Below are 22862 nucleotides of genomic sequence, written 5' to 3'. Positions count from 1 at the left end.
CGCAATGCTAACACTCCAAGCCAAACGTCCGTCTGTCGGAGCATGTTTTGGCTGCACACCTGTTGTACCGTCTGTCCTTGTTTGTCTGTCATATACAAAAAATGTCCGATCACAGCGAGTCTCCAAAAGAATGAGTCTTCATCCCGATGCATCTTTACTCGTAGCTATTGTAAGATTAAAAAGTGGTGTGTCTTATGCTACTCTACAACTTCCCAAAGTGAAGACCCATTGGAAATTTAAATTACTTTTCTTTTTTTTTTTTTTTACTTGAAGTGGTGAAGACTTATGAGACTTGTTGACTGGGACATTTTTTGCGTTCTGTTTTAATTCATGATTTGTGTGTATTTCACAACTGCTTTGCCAAATTCCTTTAAGCACTTCACGAGTTAGAAGTGGTGCTAACTTGCCTATGGGGTCTTCGTTTAACCAGCGGTGATACAGACAGCCGTTTCATACTTTCTTGACAAGAGAGTTCAAAGTTTAGCTTAGCTTAGCATCAAGATTTGCAAATCCATTGCTGAGAATCTTTAACGAATAACCAAATCAAATTTAAACAAACAGTTCTGCTTTTTACAAAGAAGCTTTTCAATGTTTGTATCAAGTTGCAATAATAATCGAGCTTTAACAAAAACATACCACAGCAAACATCCTAGCTCTACATGGAAGGACTTCCTGTTCTTATCAAAGCAATGACAGAGCTAGTGGACTGTTGGCAAGCTAATCTTCTAGCATGTTTACGGCCAGCTGACTATTTCTCCACTGCAGCACCCGGTAACACAATGAAACATCCTCTGTGCTGCCACCCGTCTGGTACTTTTTTGATGTGTCCCTTCTACTCCAAAACATGACATTTCCAAACGATCAGATGTCTTTTCAAAGCGGTCATCCTGCGCTGCGTGACTAAATGTTGCCCATGATTTACTCAGACTTGGGTGGCAAGTATTCCGAGACTGTGTCAAATATTGAATGTATCAGCGGGGGGCTTGACTCGACTTGGCTGGCACCTAAAAGGCCTTACAAGAAGAAAAGATAATTTGTCAGATAATCCTCCCTGTAGCACACCCACTGTTCTTTGAAATGGAGGATATAAAGCAGAAGCTAGCACACAAAAACTGTCTCCATGCAACAAAGTTTTTCATCTTCAGGAAGTGAGGAACAGAGATGACATTTTACAACACATTGTCCTCAGATAGCATCAGAAAACCATGTATTCTAAGGACAACATAGTAGAGTTACTCTTTAGAATCATTCTTCATATCTGACACTTAATTCATTTTTTAATTCGTAACAAGATTCAAATTCTGTCAGAAGACTTCCTCATGCGTTTCTCCAGCACACATTTGATAAACAACACAGACAGAGAGCAGTGCTGACTGTGGCTGGACGGTTATCAGCTCCGTGGAAGGGCCCTGTGTATCTTTTCAGAACCTTATTACCGGCGAGAAGAATAGAGTGAGAGGAGGAGCGTAGAGCAGAGATAAAAAGAGAGAAGTTGTTAGTGTCCACATCAGTAGCGGGCACACAAAGAGAGATATGGTGAGAGAGTGGAAGAGAGAGCCGGAGAGCAAGAGGACCAGTTGTTAAGGTTGGACAAAGGCCAGAACTGCTTGTCTGCACCAGTAATGGAAAGCACTAACAGGCCTCTCCTCGTCTCTCTCCATCTTCTCTGCCTCCAACCTTTCCTTCATGCTGCCTGTTGTTTCTTTTTCTTCTTGCCTCCCTACCTCCATGCTCCTTCTACTTTTTGCATATTTTTCTTTTTCCTTCCCTCTCTTCCTTCTCCATTCTCTCCTTGTCTCAACACTGACGCCCTTTATTCCTCCTCTTCTCCTCACATTCCTCTCCACAATCTCCCTCTGTTATCTCCCCTCCTTACTCCATCTTTAGTTCCTCACTCCCAGCCAGGAGGAGCTGCAGCGGGGCCTCAGTCCTCTGCCACCAGGCTCCACCAGCCTGGAGAGCTACCAGGCTGCACTGGAAGAGGTATGGTGCTGGTCGTTGATGAACTCTTGTTAACTCTTCTTCTGTTACTTAACAAATAGAGCCAAAACAACAATGATTGCATACTACTATAAAGTGTTGTATGTCCATTCAACGAGCTAAAAGTATCATAGAGCTCCATGTGTTTAAAAAAGATCTTTAGGACATATCAATTCAGCCTACTGTCACAATGGCTGATGTGTTTCCCTGTTGTTGTGAACTTGAATCGCAAATGTGGGGTCTTTTGCCTGCTTTTTGTAAAGACAACATTTGTTGTGAATTGGCGCTATACAACGATTGATTGATTGATTGATTGATTGATTGATTGATTGATTGATCATATTTATGTGAATTTGAAGGTTTTGACGTGGTTGCTGTCGGCTGAGGATGGACTCCAGGGCCAACCTTCAATCTCGAACAACGTGGAGGAAGTGAAGGAGCAGTTTCACACACATGAGGTGAGAGCTAGAAGAGTCAAATCCTGGTTTGACAAACAATAATGTTATGAGAACAACTTCTCCGTTGTTCTTAATGGAGCAGTGTTTATGTTGGAAAAACAGTTCCACACTTTGTCGAGCGGTGCCAAAGCACTGACACCCTAATTAAAAGAAGGCTTGAATTGGTCATACCATCATCAGTATTAATTTTCTAATTCTTTTGTCCATAACTGAGCATCTCTTTGATATCATAAAGACAAGTTAGGCATATATAATGGGCTGTTAAATGGAGCAACATAATGAGATGTTAAATATTTTGAAATGAGAGTTTCTCGCAGTCATAACAGAACAACAATTATGTTCCCCTGCAGTAGCTGTAAACAAGCACAACGCATAGATTGTTTTCCCTTTCTACTCAGTTCTACAGAGGCAAAACCCAGCCCCCCCCCCCCCCCCCCCCCCCCCCAAGAAAAAAAGAAAGCAACAACAACAAAGACGTTATAGTAATAGCAGCAATCATTCCATAACAACATACCATCTCCAATAAGTAGAAAAACGGTGTAGTTAGAGACAAGAATGAGCCTCTTTGAGCATCACTAAAGGGCCAGGCTTGAGAGGCTACTGTAATGAGTGTAAAGTGGCCCTTCATCTAAAAAAAAGAAGACTATATCTGCTGTTAGTTGGTAGAAGGCAACAAACAAGAAGACAATGACACATTGAAAATCAAAGCTACAAAAGTACTTTTGAACAATAAGCAAACTCCTAGGTGCCCTGAATAGTTACAGAGTTCTGTAGATCTCGTATAAGGAACAGAGTTTATAACTAATTTTGAATTGATGTGTGGAGTTTCAGCTCTTACAGCACAGACCAGCTGTTTTAAAGCTCCTGTAAGTGTTCAAATAAGACTGATGAATGTGGACTTACAGGAACACTGGCTTGCAATCGACTTTTTATGCTCTGAAAATTAAATTAACCCTGACCGGTTCTCTGTGTGAGACCCTAGAAGGATCATATAAGAGTTAAGTGCTTCAGGGAGAATAGATTAAGAACTAAAGCAGGAGGTGGAAGTGTGTTTGGAGAGCAGTTAAAGGGAATGGTGAGAGGTCATTCAGTGGGAGTACTGATGTGAGGCACTACTCTTCTTACAGATGAGCAATTAGGCAAAATGAGTATGACTATGTGTGTGAAATGTGTCTGTGTCTCACTAGGGGTACATGGTGGAGCTGACCACTCACCAGAGCAGCGTGGGGCGGGTCCTCCGGGCTGGAGCTGCCCTGCTAGGGGAGGGGAACCTGAGTGAGGACGAGGACTCAGAGGTCAGGGAGCAGATGAACCTCCTGAACTCGCGATGGGAGCACCTTAGAGTTGCGAGCATGGAGAGACAGAGCAGGTAAATATTTATGGCCCTTGTTAGCCTGCATGTTCAACAGAGGCTAGCAAGGCCAATCCCTCTGCAGAGCCCAAACTGTTTCCATAAGGAGGAATGTCTGCAAATTAAGAAATAATGCATATTTAAAAATGGATACAAGTCCACAACAAATGCAACAATCAAAACCTGCTGCAAAAGAAAGAAAACGACTGCATTAACGGGTCAATTTCTATCATCGTCTTCAGCTGTCCAATGATTGACTGAGTCTGTGTGCTTCTGATTTTGCATGATGTTTTATATTTGCAATAAATAAGCTGTACATGCAGATGTTCGGTATGATTGCAGCACTTTCTTTCAGTGACAGCATGTTTCTGTTGTTGTGGGGTAATTCCTAAAACTGATGGTCTGACACCCGTACCCTGACAACTTTCTAACATGTTCCATGCTGATATATACCGTCACAGTTGAAGTTTCTGGTGTAAATTAATCTAGACCAGCAACAGATGTAAGTAGCATATCTGATGTAAGGCAAAGCCATGCCGTCACATATAAAGATGTTTTCCTTTCCAATTATGAGAATGAACAAAAGAGTCAGAGCTCTCAAATAAATAGTTTGGAATAAAGAGAACTTGTGAAGAATAGTCATATTGACAGAATGTATTCTCCAGTAAAAGATGTTGAGACAAACTCAAACACATATAGAAATGATGTCAATCATATCTAGTAAACTTCATTATGAACTGAACATGTTTTGTTCTATCTTCATTTAGGCCTCTAAATAAAGTGTCATCTTTTTACACACAATGAAAGAAGGTCTCCACAGTAGCCAACATTCATGGACACAAAGAGCCGCGGCCTTTCTAATCATGGTGAATCGGATGATAACTGACACCGAGCCAAATTTAATTAACTGTTGAGCTATCTCTTTTGATAATCTTGTGATTCAGGCACAAAGCTGTGCAGACATGGCCTTGACTACCAAATACCACTTAGACAAGACAGCCCGGGTCTGCTGTAGTGCAGGGGTGAATGTGAGAGCAGGACGGGTGGTTTTAAAAGTTTCTACCAATTAGATGAGCAGCAGTCACTGCTTGGGGCATCAGCGTGTTAAACCAGACCTTCTGCTCTCTGAACTGTTCTTCAGCAGGACTCCGGTTTTGATCATGGCGAGCCCTGCAGACTCGCCATGTGAGTGAAACAAGCTGACTGAATTTTCTTTCATTCTCAGACTCCATGAGGTCTTGATGGACCTGCAACACCAGCAGTTGCAGCAACTCACAAACTGGTTAGACGCGACGGAGGCGAGGATTAAGAGGATGGGGGCTCAGCCACTGGGTCCCGACCTGGAGGACGTCAAGCACCAAGTGGAAGAGCACAAGGTGGGCTGAGCCCTGTTTTTTAACATGCCTATAAACTAACCCAATTCAACATGCTGTTATCAACTTAAAGTTTAAGTCTTTCAAATTCTTAGTCTATCAAAGTTTTCATAATAAACAAGTGGTCATGTACGGTGGCTGGTAGGGGTCAAACACTCAGCAACTGATGAAACGACATACATATAGAAAAACACGCAGCATATATAGAAACGCTGCACATTCAAAAGCAAATGCAAACTACCACAACAAATGCAAAGGCTGAAACGCGCTGCAAATAGGCAAAACAACTGCATAAGCATCAAACGCGCTGCAAGTACAGAAACGAAACTTAAGTCAAAAACACACACAACCAGAAAACAACTGCAAACACAGAAACGCTGCAAGTTAATCCTTAAACGGAAGTGCTCCAGGCCTGTAGGGGCGCTGTGGAACTGTTTATTTCGGTTTATTTACGTGAGAGCGTAAGAGAGACAGCTAGGAACAGAAAGTTATGATTAGATAGGGAAGTTGTATCATTGAAAGAAACAGGATAACTTCCAATGTTACTGAAATGCGGAGATAAAGCGAGTCCGACCGGGATTTTGACATCGGGGACGAGAGCCGAGTGTGGGTCTGTGGCTGTAGCCCCGGGATGACTGGAGCTAATGCTACCTCTGGGGCTATGAGCTCCAGCTGCAACTCATCCCTCTGCACCCGCTTTACCAGCCTGACACTTTGTGCTTTCGCCATCCCCGGTGTCTGTGTTGAACTCGCTACTCATCTCTTTGCAACAGTTTAACATTCTCCCTGTCATCAAACACTGACACTTCACCCACGGAGAGCCCTCTGCCCCGGGCCTGACAAGTTCAGAATCCGGGCAACGGTTCCGGTAGCCGGGCAGCCAACTTAGCAAAGCTACCGCTCAACAAGACCTAATTTCTCAAACTTGTGTGTTTTTCCCCCCTACATGTTATAAAGTCGTGTTTGCGCACAATAGAACATGAGGCAGAACCCCGGTGAAACACTGCTGCGGTGAGAGGAGTCTTGTGGCTCCGGTGGTGTTTAATTAAATTCATCTCCCCGTCTCCCTCCCGCATCTGTGAACGACCTGAGCGGGGATTCAATGAGAGCAGCCCCGGTACGCCAGGAGAAGCCCGGCACCATGTAGCCGATGGTCCCCACTGTTTTTAAACTATAATAAAACAACAAATGTCCCGTTTGACTCCGGGGAGGACCGTACATGGTGCCGGGCTTGTCTCCGGGGGAGTGCATTTATTATCTAAACACCACCGGAGCAGCGTATCACCGGGGTTCTGCCCCGCTTTTTATTATAGACAAACACGACTTTATAACATGTAGGGGAGAAAAACACAAGTTTGCGAAATGAGGTCTTGTTGAGCGGTAGCTTTGCTAAGTTGGCTGCCCAGCTACCGGCACCGTTGCCCGGCTTGAGTAGGCTACGGGACTTCCGTCTGCCAGGATTTTGAACTTGTCAGGCATGGGGCATTTCTAAATGCATGTCGTTTCATCAGTTGCTGATCGTTTGACCCCTACCGGCCACCGTAGTCATGTGTTTAAAAAAACAGAGTTCAGATGTTACAGTTTGTGTAACTCTGTGTTATGACAGCTTCCTTTAGTCCAAGAACATGCATCAGTTCAGAATTTATTCTCTGAAATTTCAGTTCATTTCATGACTAAGACCCATTCAGCCAACAAATGCAGTTATTTCCAAAAGTCTCCATTTCTGCCTATGTATGCCAAACTCAACGTGGAGGGTCCTCAAATGGGTCAACAGCTTTTTCAAAAGTCTTTGTTTTATTGGCCTGATATGCTGAGTACTGTGGATTGGCACAATGAATGGAAGCTAGCGTGCTCACTGTGTATCAGGTAATATTCAGTAATGCAAGGTGCGCTGTAGTAGGGAGAAATTACAAAAAAAGTAACAGCTGACCAGCTTACCTCTGTGTAGTAGTTGAGTAGTTACAGTTACGCTTGTGTGGGAGAGGTTAAAGGTTCACTTATTTTAAGTTATAAAGAAGGTTAAGCAACCCTTCGTGTCTTAAATGAATTGAAAGCACTCAACACGTGGTGGCACTACTGAGTTTGATGTTTGGACAGAAAGTTCAGAGTTTTGTGTCGCTGTTTTTCCACTTAAAAGACGAGAGACAGAAAATGGACTTGGATTGGCCAAATGATCCCCCCAATCATAAAGCTGTACCATTTCACCTCAAACACAGCTGTCAATCATCTCAAAATCACACATCTACCACAGACAGAAAAACAGTACACTGGGGTATTATGTCTTTGTGTTTTGTCGGAAATATTTGTTGTTGTAAATGTTGCAATTCATGGTCACGACTATAAGGACAAGTTTGTAACTTCTGCTTTTCTTTGAATTCAGAAGATGTTGTAAGGGGGTAGATCACATAGTGGTAAGGTCACGCCCCACGTATGGAGGTTATAGCCCTCCAAGCAGGCGGGCAGGTCATTCTCCACTCTCTCTATTTCCTGCTCTATCCACTGTCTTATCAAATAAAGGCAAAAAGCCAAACTCACTTCGTTTTTTTCCTTGTTTGGTGACCGTATACAATCATGAGCATGAAGATTTAATATATGTATTCTCATGAACTCAAAGCTTCGAGTAAGCATATCTTTCTCCCCGCTCTTCTCAATGTCATCTTGAGATGTGGTACACATTATATTGAACTTGAGCTCTGAAAAGTTTCTGAACTTTAATAAATTCTTGTAATGATTATGAACGGATAATTTAAGGCAGTCTTCAACGACCTGCGTCTGAGATTTTTGGATCTGCTGCTTTATTCCATCGTCATTGTTATTAGAAAATCTTTGAGTTGCTGTCTTTAAAAAGAAGAACAATTATATCATTACTTATGGGAGTCTGGGCTTTTGATTGATGGTGTCAGATAAAAGTGAAAACATTGAGAGCAAAGTAATTATTAGAATTGAAAGTTGTTTAAAAAGCGTATAGTTTTCCCTTGAAGGGAAAAAATGTAACTGCCTAAGTGGGCTCAAGCTTCAGACCAAAATACAAGTAATGATGAGAAAAATCACTTGACATGTGACACTGTGTGAAAGGAGACGAGCTTACCTGAATGTGAATGTGTACATGTTTTATAAAGTGTAGAAAACTAAAGCATAAATCCACTGAAGAGCGTTCATACAGTCACAATCAGTCAAATTAACAGTACAGTATGAAACAATAAATAACACAAGACGGTGCTTTATTCTAAATTTGAATTAAGTTTCATGCTGAAATGTGAGTGTTGAGGGCTTAAAGAGAGCTAAAAAGATCCAAAGATAACATTTAAAGAAGTATTAAAGGCTGGAGATGGCCCCTTTCAGTCTCAGATGTGTTAAATGAGCCGAGCTTATTGAAGTTTCTGAAAGGAAATGTAAAAAAAAAACTACACCAAATCAAGGTGTCAGGCAATACACATTTTTTGAATAGGACTTGAAGGGTGCAAGGCCAAAAATAATCAACATTTTCTACCATGTTTAAGTCTGTCACAAAAAAGTCAAAATGGTATTTGTAGTGATGATTGCAGTGTTCAGGCACAACTTTGTTCTGTTCTTACCGACTGGAGGTTTTAAAAGGCATCACCAGTGTTTTTGCTTCTGTTGCTTCCAGACATTTGATTTCTTCTGGGCTTTACTGACATGCGTGTCTCCATGTGTGTGTTGCAGCTCCTGCAGGAGGACCTGGAGCTGGAGCAGGTGAGGGTGAACTCTCTGACCCACATGGTGGTGGTGGTGGACGAGAACAGTGGAGACAGCGCCACCGCTGCTTTGGAGAGCAAACTTCAGGTGAGGACATTAATATTTACTGTTTTCTTTATGGACATGACACTTAACCTGATCATAAACTAAACCATCTACCTAAAAATCCAGATTTTACAGATCCCCAGGTTTTTATCCCCGTTTGAAAAAACTGTCCTGACTTAAGAGCAGTTAGTCATTTTTCCATTCAAGAAGGCTCAGATGAACCTGTGCACCTACACATATACACCTCACTCTTGCTCACTATGCTCACTATGCAGACAATTGCTGATCACACAAAGCTTTGGGGAAATTTTGTAGGAAGACAAATATCTTGAGGCCTAATTTTCCTCTAATTTTAATAGTGTTTCTCTCTCACTCGCTCTCTTGTTCTCTCTGAGTGGGAGTGGGCTCGGCACACTGCTGTTGTTTCTCTGGGAAAATAGATTGAACGGGAGATAGTTTTAGTTTTGTTTTTGGTGTTGTGCTGTAATTGGACCTTGCCAGAGAGATGTGCGCACGCTGTGCGTGTGCGTGTGTGTGTTGCATCTTTCTGCTGATTTTGTTTACTATATAAGTCATCATTGCACCAACTCCAGCTAGGAGCCCGACTCTGCTGCCTGTTTGTACAGTTAATTTTCCACGCTTGTCTTGGTCCCTGATGTATGGGCCTTAGTTCCCCTTGTTAACTCCCAGGGCCAGATTTACTAAGCTCCCAATTAAAGAGTACTAAATTGTGTGTTCACTCCAAAAGTTTGCACGTTTGGTTGGTGGGCGTTTTGCGGGTGATCTACTAAGATGATTTGCGTGAATGACACCAGGTGCAAACCTTGTGGAGGCGGTAATATTTAAGTTAGGCTTTTGCGTGTTCTACTGGTTTACATCACGGAGAGTTTGGACAGAAAGCAGGATGACTGCAAGCGCAAAATATGTATTAGTCAGAGAGGCAAATAAACACACAATACTTTTGAGTTATAGGATATAAATCTGTATATATATATGTGGTTATAAGAAAACATCGGCATTAAACAACTCTTTTTCTTCCCTTCATCTTAAGAATGAAGTGTCATACATTGTGCAGGATGTGCGCACTGTGTCCTCTGTGTACCGGGCACTCTACACTCACCGTTGTTGCGCACCAGACAGCTGGCCAGCGCTGTGTCTGATCGGACATAAATGCCCTGGAAAAAGGTATCGAAGACGGGGGTACAAACAGTGGTGAGGTCCCCCAATCCAAGCGTCCTACAGAGTAGCAGCAGCGGGCTTTAAAGGGAGGTGACGAGCGCATTATGGAGAGGAGCGTACTGGAGGGGGCGAGCTGGGGGAGAGACGCACGATCCGAGAAAAAGGAAATCCCCAGTTTAAAATGTAATGTTGGCGAAAAGAGGGAAATAGGAAGACATAAATGTCAATGTTGAAATTCTATAGAATTCAGAGACTGTGAATGTTCAGTTTTGTTTGGATATATGGCAACAATAGCCTGTAGTTTAATCATGGTGTTTCTCTTCCTTAACAATTAGAATATTTAATCAAATTAAAAAATAAATGCATGCCATTTATTTTTCTGTCATTTGAAACATGTAAACACATGTGGGGGAAAACACGATCTTTATGCCTTCTTTTATTGTGCCTATGTCTCCTCCTAACTTCAATAACAGCAGTCTGTTGTGCGTAACACTGGCCTCCTGGATTAGCATGTTCTTTTCAGAGGTGTTAAATACAGACACCGTCACAATCACCGCAATTTTTGTCAGGTTTGGTAAATCTCAACGCGTGTACTAACTTAACTTGTTTGCATTTTCTCCTCCCAGTATTTTGCACGTTAGGGCAGAAACGCCCCATATTGCATATTCATTAAGTCAAATGTACTAAATGGTCAATGCGTGTTGTTTTGCTCATTTGAAAGACGCAATCCTCACTGCACGCCGTTAGTAGATCAGATAGCACTTTTTTTCTGGTGGTATCAAGTTTGCACACGTTTTAAGACACGCAAACCTTTAGTAAATCTGGCCCCCAGAGTATAAAGCTGAAACCTATTAAAACTACAGCCGCTGATCTCTACCTCCGTCTAATTCACTAGCCTTAATTGCAGAACGCTGCCCTGTGTCCAAGCACCGTCACACTATCTCACTCCTAGTCTGAGATGCAGATGTTGGAAGGTGTTTCACTCTGAAATTGATTAAATATGAGAGAACGCATCACAAACAATTAGACCAGCATCTGTACCTGCATGAAGCATAGAAAATGTCATCAACATCTTCAGAATATCAATTGTATAGATACCTGAGTTGACTGTTTTCGGATTAAGGAAATGCCTATACTGGGGTTTAAGATAGATGACCTTTTAGTTTTCATCAATAGCCTAGGCAACCTTTTTTAAGTTTATGTCCATGTAGCAAAACATTTTATCCAACTTAAAAAAAAACTCTGATGTGTTTAACTATCATTTCACATCAAATCATTTATGTGAATATTTGAAGATAAACAGAAAGTAGCTCTCATTCTTCAGTCTGGTCCAATCAGCTGATACAGAAGGAGAGGTGTAATTAGATGATCTAATTAAAAAAACGACTCCAGTCGAACCTGAAATGATGATTTCACCTAACTTTCTACAATTTCCAAACTAAAAAATAAGACTAAAGTCAATTTTTTTAATGATACCTGTCAGATAACACTGGCCTTCATCACAATCCTAATGAGCACATAGATGGACTACCAGCTGGGCAGAGTGGACATGTGCCAGGATAAGTTTGGACTTTTTCTTTGCTCTTTAAAGTGTTTAAATCTATGAAAGAATAGACCCTGTTTATAGAGTACAAATCATACATTCATAGAAAAATGATATGTAGATCTTAATGCCAGATCCTGGATTTCTAGACATGTACATTATAGCTGTGTCAGGCCTCAGGCTCTGTGCTCATGATATTCTGTTACATAGGATGAGCAGTGATGTTGGACTTTCAGGCTTTCTTACAGATAAAAGTTTGTTTGAGGCGTCCACACACTGAGCTGCACATGATATGAACTGATTAAGACCTGGGGGTTGTTGGGAGGAGAAACGCAGGAAGTCATGGTGATTTCATCTGGAGAAGTTCAGTATATTGTCTTCTGGAAATGTGCGAGTGAGCAGTCTGAGGTACATTTGGGCAGAGCCGGCGATGAACAAGAACAGGAAATGAAGAAATGTAGATAATTGGATGCGACTGAGACTTTTCCTTGGGGAGAAAAGGTTTGAGGAGCTGTGGATAAAAGTAAGCTGCTCTGTACTGAAAGCAGATTAGCCCAAAATGAGAATCTCTTCTCCCAAACTTTAGTCACTTCCAAAAGAACAGTCATTTGCATGAATATATTAATGCAGCTGCGAGTATCTTGAATTCAGCGTGTCATATTAAGCGATTTCAATGCAGAGCACGCCTAAGTTGTTCTGCATGCAAAGTGTAATCTCACTTAACATCATTAGAAACCAAATGAAAGTATGTGTTTGAGCTTTAGCTGGCATGGTTTCCTGCAGTGCAGTATATTGCAAAATACAAAATGAGAGAGATGAATAGATGAGAGAGAGTAGATGAGAGAGGGCATCGTGTGCTGGAATGTAAAAATGCAAATAGAAGGTGCCTTCCCTGCTTTCTCCCGCTGTTCCACTGTCGCTTGATTAATTACAGGCCATTCATCTTAAGATTAACCTGCTGAGTCTCTTTCTCCACGTCTGTCTTGAGCCGCTCGCTTGTCCCTCACTTTTTTTCTACATCTCATTGTCTTTTCATTTCCTCCCCGGCCTCCCTCTGTCTCTCCGTCTCTGATGACTCTGTTCAGTGGGCACTCTGAGGGCTTTCATCTTTGCCAGTTAAATGAAACGGAAGAGTGTCTCTGGCATTCTGCTCAGCTAACAGTCATCTGCCAACATATCGATATGATGGAGACAAAAAATTAAGTTTCACAGCTCACAGATTCTGTGCTTGTGTCAGTGCTTCCTATGAGCCTGTCCTATAACTAATATAACATTAAAACATGAAGACATGACATAGTTATAGAACCAACAAGTTAAGAAGTTATGTATGTAAGCAACCTAGAACCAACTGAATATCTACATGTGAAATGTAATCATCACTGAATATGTGATGTAAGAATTTGAATACCACTGAATAGATTACCATGCACTCGCTTATATCAGCAGGTAGAGCAGGTCATCATTTTATTGTTGTTGTGCTTGTTTTCCATGTATGCCTGCTTTTTCTTTTTCTACATGACGGGGATCATGATGTAAGTTCAAACTTCAAACTTCTCCTGGTCAGACTGGTTTAGGATTAAACTTGTATTTTGTCATGCACACAAATTGGATGAAAGCTATGACACACAACATGGCCTAAGGCTAATGGACAACCATTGAAGGCCTGTTGACAGGAGCCCCTCCTTAGCTTAGGCCATATCAAACAATCGAAACACATTTACATTTATGAAAAATAATAACAACAACAACAACAACAACCTGATGAGTAGTTCTTCAACCTTTTATTTCACCTTTTCATTTGATCATCATTAAACTCAAAGGTCATTGTTCTTCATCTGAAACATCTACAGTCAGTGAATTTCATACGGTTGGATGGAATATAGAGATATTTTTGTTCCCGTCATCTCTGCATTTCATGCCCATCAACCATCATGATCGGCCCCGTCCCTCTGGGAGAGAGAGAAGCACGAATCAAACCGCTTTTTTGGCAGCAAAAAAAATTGAACTGGCAAGTTAAGACGTGAAACCATCAGCGTTTGAGGCAATGTGATGAAAACATTTCAGTGACTCAAAAAGATTTTCTGTGCTAATCTCAACATCAATCTGTGATTTATATTTTATACATATTGATCTGTTTGTGTGTGTGTGTGTGTGTGTGTGTGTGTGTGTGTGTGTGTGTGTGTGTGTGTGTGTGTGTGTGTGTGTGTGTGTGTGTGTGTGTGTGTGTGTGTGTGTGTGTGTGTGTGTGTGTGTGTGTGTGTGCAGGTGCTTGGTGACCGCTGGGCAGCCATTTGTAGATGGACAGAAGAACGCTGGATTCTGCTTCAAGAAATTTTACTGAAATGGCAGCACTTCACAAATGAACAGGTAAGATGCCTCACCTTAGCTAAACTTTCAATCTTAATTTAACACCAAAGGAGGACTGCAGACTTTGTCCCCAGCACTTCAATTAGACATGTACCAGAAGGGGATCTCTTCTTTATTTGAAACTTTTGACGAGCTATCCTGTTATAGATGTGTTCATGAGATTTAGAGAGATTTATTTAATGAGAATTATTAATGAGATGCTCTTTTGATATTAGAAATGAGTCATTTTTCCTCAGCTCTTTGTCTGCGACTTTGTTTAGATATTTTTAGAAGCTGATGGCTTTGTAAAGGACATGAAATGTGTCAGGATATCCAATTTGTTTTTATTCTCTGGTTTAACAACTGAGGAAGCTCAAATCACAGCATCAGATTATACACGATTACCTGATCAATCTTAATTAAAACCCCCTAACAGGATTCAGGTTATGGTCCCCCTTTGATTACTCTTAGATTTATTAAATTTTAAGGCTTTAAAATGGAACTATACATTCAGCTGTAAGAGATATGTATTGTTTTTATTTGCAGAAAATAGTGACACTGTCTGGGCATGTCATATATCACTTACTAAAATCTATATTTTTGCCTTTTCTGTATACTGGGCTCACTCTTTAAAAACTCACTGTGTGCACTGTGTATTTATTTAAAGTCATACCAGTGTGCCCTAAACGTAGGACTGTAAGGCGCAGCATCATCCCATTTGATGAATAGTGATTACTCAGCTACACACATAAGTGCAGAATCATTATGAAATAACCTCTTCACTGTGTTTCATTATGAGGAATCATTGGCTGCAATGGCTTCCAGACATCCATAAGAACCCGATTTAATTTGATTAATTATTCAAAACATCAGGAAATACATTGGATTCAATTTTCCCCCTTCTCTGGCTAAATGCTTGTTCAAGTAGCACCGCAGGCTCTGGATGTAAATTAACCGTCCGCTCGCTGATAACAGAAATGCTCACGTTGTAATCCCGGACAGAGGAAGAGATGCTGTCACAGTCAATAGACCTGAGGAGGAAGCTGAAGTCAGGAGCTGTCTGTCGCAGCGGGAGACAATGACTCCAAGTGCACCTCCTTCCACATGATGAGATGTCTCCCTGCTCATGTCTCCTCATTTCCTCTCGTTCTCTCTTTATCCTGATCTCCTTTTTCACTACATTCCTCCTCTCTTCTGTCTTCCTCTTTCATTTCTCTCACCTCTGATCATTTTTCCCTTTCTCTTTTCTCTTACTCTCTTACTTATTACTTACTTATCCCCCTTTTGTTATCTCCTTTATTCTTGTATTCCCTTGCTCTTCTTTCTGACCTTCTTTAATCTCCTATCCCCTTCCTTTATGTACTTGTTTATTTTCCTTGCAGTGTTTATTCGACTCCTGGCTGACTCAGAAGGAGGAGCTGGTTCGTTCCATAAAAACCTCCAACCTGAAGGACCAGGCAGAGATGGTGGCCTGCCTCCGCCGTCTTGCTGTGAGTCTCCCTGCAACACGTCGACTCTCCTTTTTTGTTCAGCACAGAGAAGGAAAAATATATGTCAAATATGTGTGTAAATTCTGTGTATGAATCTTTGTTCTTCTAGACGGTGAAGGCAGACCTGGAGTTGAAGCGCCCCACCATGGACAAGCTGTGCTCCATGAGTCAGGACCTGCTGTCCAGCGTCAAGAACAAAGAGGTGGCCAGCAAACTGGAGGCCAGACTGGACAGCTTCGCTCAGCGCTGGGACCGCCTCATCCAGAATCTGGAGATGGGCAGCTCCCAGGTACACCACACATACTCCGTTTTATAAATTATGTGTTTGGGTGAACTATAAATGGTGTACAATTACAGTATTAAAGCTCTTATCGGAAAAAACAACCTCTGTATTGCCTGTAGTGTGCTAAATAAAAATAAGGAGATAATAACTGTGTTATTATCTTTGTTCTGGCCAGAGCTAAAATGCTCATAAAAAATAGCATGTAAGAGTTATACTTGTAAACACAATGTATTTTGTGTATTTAATCAGCAAACAAGTCTTGGTCTGGCCAGGTCGAGACTCTGTTAGCGCTGGTCCTCAGAGTTCAGAGTCTTGGCCGTGTCTCTGTCCTAGCAGCAAGATGATTGCACTTTACTTCATTTACTTGTGGTCCTGGGTCTTAATCACTTTGTGATTAGGTAGAGTGAAAACCAGCTGGAAGTTGCAACTCAGGGACAAGATAAAAAAGGAAATCCTGATGAAATGATTGCTGCAGGAAGTGTGGATTAAACACTCCAGAATTAGATTTCTTTAGAGGAGTCTTTTCTTATCTTCTTCTTCTCCTGCATGAAACCATCAGAGTGCTCTTTACTGTTTTACAAATGACTGCTTTGGTTGAAAGCTCTACACATGAGCCGCTCTGGTTTCAATTTCGGACACACTGAGGTCACATTTATCCTTCTGTGATGAAACTCTGCCCCTTTAGCTGCAAGTGTTTGACCTGAGGGACAGAGGAAATCAACGGATTGTCTGGGTGATAGAGGTCAGAGGGCTCTGCTGCACAAAAATGGAGATTATTGAAGGATGAAGAAGGCAATAAGGACATAAACTTGAATCGTCTAGAGCAAAAACCTCTGATGTTATGGATGTGCTTTCAACCAGCAGCAGCATACAATTATCACTCTTCATGATCAAGTGTTGGATTGTTAAATTGTCACTTCTTCCCCCCGCTGTTCTCTCATCTTCTTGTGTAACTACGCAGTAGAATCCTCTGCCTTTTTATCTCTCCGTGTTTTCAAAAGTACTTTTTAAACTGACATGCTCACTGACAAGTGATAAGATAAAGATAAAAGGCTTACGTGGTTTTTGAATTTGGCTGATGAAGATACTGCACTGTCATGTTGCCTTTATTCTTTATCCCTGTGGAGCGCTTCATGCTGAGCACTGAGTAAATTACAAGAATTATTTATATTGTAGGTGTGAAAAGAAGCATTTATGCCCTGAAGTTCGCCTTCTCAGGCAGCATTGTCTTCAAAGTTCAAAGGAGGGAACTCATCTCTATGGAGCTCTGTTTTGTTTTCTTTATAAAGCTATAGTTTTCTTAAAGCAATTTATTGAATACAGGTCGAACATTTTCTGAGAGGCCTAAGTCTGAGCCGATCTATCCTTTAACCACAGTATTTAGATACATCAACAAAGGGATATGACATGACTGTCTCCTAAATTAAATTGGTGTCTTTGTTGACATATTTAAAAAGGATAAAAAGAAAATTTCAGTTAATGTAGATTTTGTCTTTTTTAGAATTGTTGTTCACAGAGTTTAAAATGAGTTTAAAATTAACCCAAATTCATCTGGAGACAACCTATATAAAGAACAACAGCAGCGGAGCACACAGCTGTTTGGGGTCTTCTTGAAAATAACAAAATGTAGAATAACACCAACACTGTCCTTTTAATTTGGAAATAAAAGGAAGAACTCAGAAGCTCATACAACAAGTCCAAACTGTTTTATGAAACGCAGTAAAAGACAACATCTTCAGGTTATTACGGTATAGGAAATACAAAATGCAGATCTCTTTGTCTTCTTCTTTCTCTCTCTCTCTCTCTCTGCCTCTCAATTATTTGTCCATTATAATCAGTCAGATAATTAGCAGATTGACCTCCGCAGACACACACACTCCACCTCCTCAGCAGAGCACACATACACACACGTTTCCATGGTAGCAAGGCTATCCCAGTCGTTGAACTCGCTTCTTTATTTTTATCAGCCTCATCTTTGCGAAAAACACACCTTAACACACACACACACACACACACACACACACACACACACACACATTAATTACAAGAAAACAAAGAAGTTTTCATATAAACCTGCATAAAAATGTTCCCTCAAATTATTTTCTCCCTTCTCAATCAAGTCTGGCTCCCAGAAATCCCAAACTGCTACTTAACCATCTCACAGCTGTCTTAGTACACACACACACACACACACACACACACACACACACACACACACATACCTGTAGTTGACTGCATTCATGTGCTGGTATATTTTTGTGGAGATAATTTGTGATTTATACAACTGATCTTTGACTCATCGCCTCTCAAGGACACTGCTGCACTTTGTGTGTGTGCGTGCGTGCGTGCGTGCGTGCGTGCGTGCGTGCGTGTGTGTGTGTCTGTGTGTGTAGGCACTCAGACAGATGTGGGAGTGTTTAAAGTGGTGATTTGGGATCTGTATGATTTTGACAGATCCTTGTAAACTGGTACAACACCTGCTGTTGCCTTCAGCTTGTTTACATTCATTTGTGTGCTTTTTTTTGTGTGTGTATGTGTCTGTGTGTGTGTTTGTGTGTGTATTCAGCTCTCGTCGTCTGTCAGCCTGGCCCAGCAGTCCGAGCTCACCCACTCCGTCACAACGTCCGTTACCAAGGTTACGACGAGGGAGAAGGTGTCGGCCCTGCGCCAGACCCGAGAGTCACCGCCACCACAGAAGAAGAGACAAGTCGTGGTGGATTCTGAACTCAGGAAAAGGTGTGTGTGTGTGTGTTTTGATACTTTAAGAAGGTCAACTCTGACTTATAATTAGTATGGAAACATCAAAAGTGTTTTTTTTTCTAACTTATGTGAAATGTTCAGTTACATGCACCCGTTTCTGCTCTCTTATCTCAGCAGGTAGGTGATGAAACAGATTCTGATAATGAGAGTTTGTGATGGTGATAATAGAGGAGCCCTGAAATGAATCCTTTGATAGAAGTCAAGTAGGAGGTTCTCAAAGTCGTGTTGCATTTTGTAGTGAGTCGTGAAGAAAGTTACCTTAGAAGTAGATCTGTTATGCAGCAGTTCAAAGTCGGTTAGTCAGTTAAGAGGGTCCTGGAAAATGTACGCTTCATTTCACCTCGACATTTCAGAGGGCAATGTTGAACTTTTCACTCCTTTACATTCAATCAAATCAAGTATTCACATTGAAATCACAAGTGTTGTCTTTTTTTTATATCCTGTTGTCTTTTTTATGTTTCCTGTTGTCTTTTGTCTGGACCTTGAGTCTGTTATAAAGTTTTGGGTTGAAAAGAATTACAACATAACATAATCAGCTGATAGATTTACAGTTATGACACTCGTAAAACTTTTATATTATTAACACTTTCATAGAGACTTTCATATTTTATACAGTACTTGACAAACCACACCTCTATCATTTTATCATTTATTTAGATCCCCATTACCTTCTATGTTAACAGTAGCCTCTCTTCCTGCGGTCTCCATATATTCATTGACAAGATTTCATTAGATTACATAAAAACACATCCATGTATTCATACTCACAGTACAACAAAACACATCCAAACATCCCTATTATTGTAACACTTCAATTTTGAACGTTCTTTATTTATTTATTTTAATATCCCAACCTATAAAAAGGTGTTATTCAAAGTATCCAGAATACTCTTAAGTAAAGGATTGAACTACTTTCCCACCACCACAGTTATGATCATCTTTACAAAAACACAGAACTTTATAATTGTGTTGAAAGGAAAGAAAGTTTCCCCTTTAGAAAACATTCTCCCTGTCATTAGTTTATATCACTAATATAGTATTGACTGTAGTTTAGTAAAATAATCGACATTATTGGATGCTAATGTATGTTAAGTTTTTTTTTACATTTTGCTGTGTTTGTATATTCATTGTTGGACGTCCCCATGTATGATAAATGTAAGCTGATACATGTCATGATGATATAAATGTATTGACCTGTTAGAAGCGGCTTGTTTTTCAAACCATTCATAAAACTATTGTTATCATAAAACCCCTCATGATGTGAATAAGTGTCAAAGGGATCTTTACTACGTGGAGGTGAAAACAAAGTCCTCTGTGTTATAGAAACCTGTTTGCTTAACTACCTGGCTCCTCTGCTGTAATGAAGCCATTTCCCACATCAGCCTGACTGAATGGAGTCCATGTGATGCTTAATGAAGGGAGCCAATCAAGAGCTAGTGTGATGACTGAACATTAGACAGACTGCTTTTTGAATTTGAATGCAATGATTACATAGTAGATAAAAAAAAATATTACACTGGATTTATACTTTTGGAGTATCAAGATCAAACTATAAATATAAGTCAATGTTTCAAAATGTCAGTTTATTCCTACTCTGTCCTCTGAGATGTATAAAGCCCCCAAAAATCTTTAAAAACCTGTGAGGATAATACAAAATCTGACTTTGAATGTGAGTTCATATTGAGGAAACAGGAACAGAAAATGACATTGTAAGAAAGATTTATTTAATAAAAAGTGAAGTTATAATTATCTCTTGAGCAAAGAATACATGTTAAGTTCGTAAAATTGCCATGTGTGTTTGTGCGTGTGTGTCCACAGGTTTGATGTGGACTTCACAGAGGTCCACAGCTACATGACCCGTGGCGAGGCCATCCTCCAGAGCCCTGAGTTCTCCGTGTCAAGAAAGGACGGCAGCATTCAGGAGCTGCATGACAAAGTGCAGGTAAAAACACTGTACACGTGTGTGTGTGTGTGTGTGTGTGTGTGTGTGTGTGTGTGTGTGTGTGTGTGTGTGTGTGTGTGTGTGTGTGTGTGTGTGTGTGTGTGTGTGTGTGTGTGTGTGTGTGTGTGTGTGTGTGTGTGTGTGTGTGTGTGTGTGTGTGTGTGTGTGTGTGTGTGTGTGTGTGAGAAAGGCACCCCGTGGAGCTTAATCTACTGAGACCTGTGATGCTGAAATAACAAGGTTCCACCCCACAGTCAGTTTGGAAATGAATTTTACCTTCCATATAGCAGCGTTACCTGTGAGGGCATCGTGAGCTGTGATTATGCAGACGGGACACGCTGATGTGGCTCCATGGAGGGATGAGATTCAGCAAAGTGTCCATAATGGAGTTTTCAAACTTTAATACAGCAGCTACCAATGCATGTCAAGTGACTGAATGTGTCCTCTGGAGGATAAATCAAACAAGATAAAAACACAAAACAGGAAGATCAATGACGCCCGCTGTTGAACCAGCCTCTGCTTTCTGCAGCTAACAATCAGAGATGACAACAACCTGTTGTTACCTATCAAATAGGTATACACTTTTTTGATAAATGTTTAAACTTGTACAATCTCCATTTATGTCTACCTCCGATTTTCAAGCCAAGGCTGTACCACAAGCCAGAGAGAGAGAGAGTTGAGCTTTAAAAAGACTAAAGTATGAACAGGAATATGAGCATAAATCGGGAATCAGACAGCCAAAAAATAAAATAGGTATTTCAAATGTTTTATCCAGCTCAAGGGAATGATATTAATGAGGTGACAGGAATAGATGTGCACAAGAAATATAATGCTAATAGTTCCATTAATATGAGAGAAAAGTGTCACAGCCTGGCTCAATCGTGACTGAAAGAAGGTGAGCCACACATTATTCCAACATAATTTAACAGGATTGCTTAAAGTCTTTATATGTGATTTTTCACTCTTAAATATAATATAAATCAAGTATATCCTCTGAAAATAACTCTGTGAGTCATGACTGTCTACAATGGGTGTAACACCCGAGTCCCACTGTCTGTGATGTTTTCAGAGTCCTATCTTTAGTTTGTTTACATCGCCTGGACAGCCGGCTGACTCCTCCCCTTACGTATAAAAAGTTGTTTAATTGAGGGACTAGAGAAAAGAAGAATAACATACTGTACTCACTGCTTAACTGTGTTTCTAGATCACGCTCATTTCAGGTAAATTTACATGCAGTGTGAAGATACGAGCATCATAAAGATCGCTAGCATTAGCATGCTAACACAACAATGCAGCGCGAGTTGTTTTGGTGCTCAAGGGCGACATCTGCTGGATCAAAAAATCGCATATAAAGCCTTTAAAGTAAACATACAGATTGAAATTGTCCTAATTTGTATGCAAGTCGGTGTGTTTGCAGTGTTAAGTGTGTATGAGTGGGAAACACATTATACAAAACAAGAATGAAGGCGGTCTGAAGGCAAGGGAAGCGAGTGAGAACACCTGCAGCTCAGCTTGATACCCTCCTGAGTCCAGCCTGCCAGGTGTGCTGCCTTTCTGACAAGGTGTCAGACTCCACCCATAGCTTCCTGAAACAAGGAAGAACAAAGCCAGCAGAGGAGACGGACAAAAGAGGCGAACCCTGAGGACGTCACAATCGCTGCAGACAGACAGAAACACACACAAGCAGCTGGCAGGAGGTTAACCCCTTTTTAGTAAACATCAAAAAACAGATTTACAATAAATATATAAAACACTGTCCTAACTCACACAGGGTAACGTGTTTGATTAAGTCCTTGTTCTCATCACTAATCCATTTGCTACAGCTTTAAATAAAAGATAGAAAACATCTACTTACGTCAATACATTCATGTTGAATTAGAAACTCCTCTCAGTGTATAACACTCAGGGAAAACTCACTAAGCACTGATGCATGGTTGCTCCTGATAAACAATTCAAACTGTAGATTATACTCAAACTAGTTTAACTGTTAGCCAGTGATTACAAATGTGTTATCAAATCATTCATGATGAACGAGCTAAAGACTGCAGCCCCTGTAAACAATGTATTATGCATTCTAAGCACTATTTGTTAACAGGATCAAAAACTACTGCTGTTACAAACGATGTGTGCACTCGGGGAATAGATACAAACTGGTTTATTTGAGGTAGGCTGATTCTTTAAATTCTTCTCTGAACTTGTTTCTTTCTCTGCAGCAGCTTATACAACAAACAGAATCAAGTGTTTCAGAACATGAGGAAGCAAAATGTGTTTGGATATTATTATTTTTATTTCTACTGGAGAGGGAACCGAAGTCCTAATTGTTTGAGTAAGTTTAACTGATCTTTCTTAGCAGAGGATAAGCACTGAGACTCTTCTGTATTTCTTTTACTTTGAT

The 22862-nt window shown here is 40.8% G+C and overlaps 1 protein-coding gene across 2 annotated transcripts in view; it reads left to right on the top strand.

Annotated features, from left to right (window-relative positions):
• dmd (dystrophin) overlaps positions 1–22862 on the top strand; it is a 241290-nt gene that overhangs the window by 103648 nt on the left and 114780 nt on the right. For both annotated transcript variants that reach the window (XM_061032963.1, XM_061032962.1), the window contains exons 11-20: positions 1888–1983; positions 2340–2438; positions 3626–3807; positions 5015–5165; positions 8847–8966; positions 13912–14013; positions 15375–15482; positions 15592–15771; positions 18332–18501; positions 20344–20467. In XM_061032963.1, coding sequence (XP_060888946.1) covers positions 1888–1983; positions 2340–2438; positions 3626–3807; positions 5015–5165; positions 8847–8966; positions 13912–14013; positions 15375–15482; positions 15592–15771; positions 18332–18501; positions 20344–20467 — 1332 coding nt within the window. The remainder of the gene's footprint in view (positions 1–1887; positions 1984–2339; positions 2439–3625; positions 3808–5014; positions 5166–8846; positions 8967–13911; positions 14014–15374; positions 15483–15591; positions 15772–18331; positions 18502–20343; positions 20468–22862) is intronic.

The sequence above is a fragment of the Labrus mixtus genome, chromosome 24, assembly GCF_963584025.1.
Source record: "Labrus mixtus chromosome 24, fLabMix1.1, whole genome shotgun sequence".
NCBI lineage: Eukaryota > Metazoa > Chordata > Actinopteri > Labriformes > Labridae > Labrus > Labrus mixtus.
The sequence above is the reverse complement of the archived record's forward strand: the minus strand, read 5'-3'. Positions and strand labels throughout refer to the sequence as shown.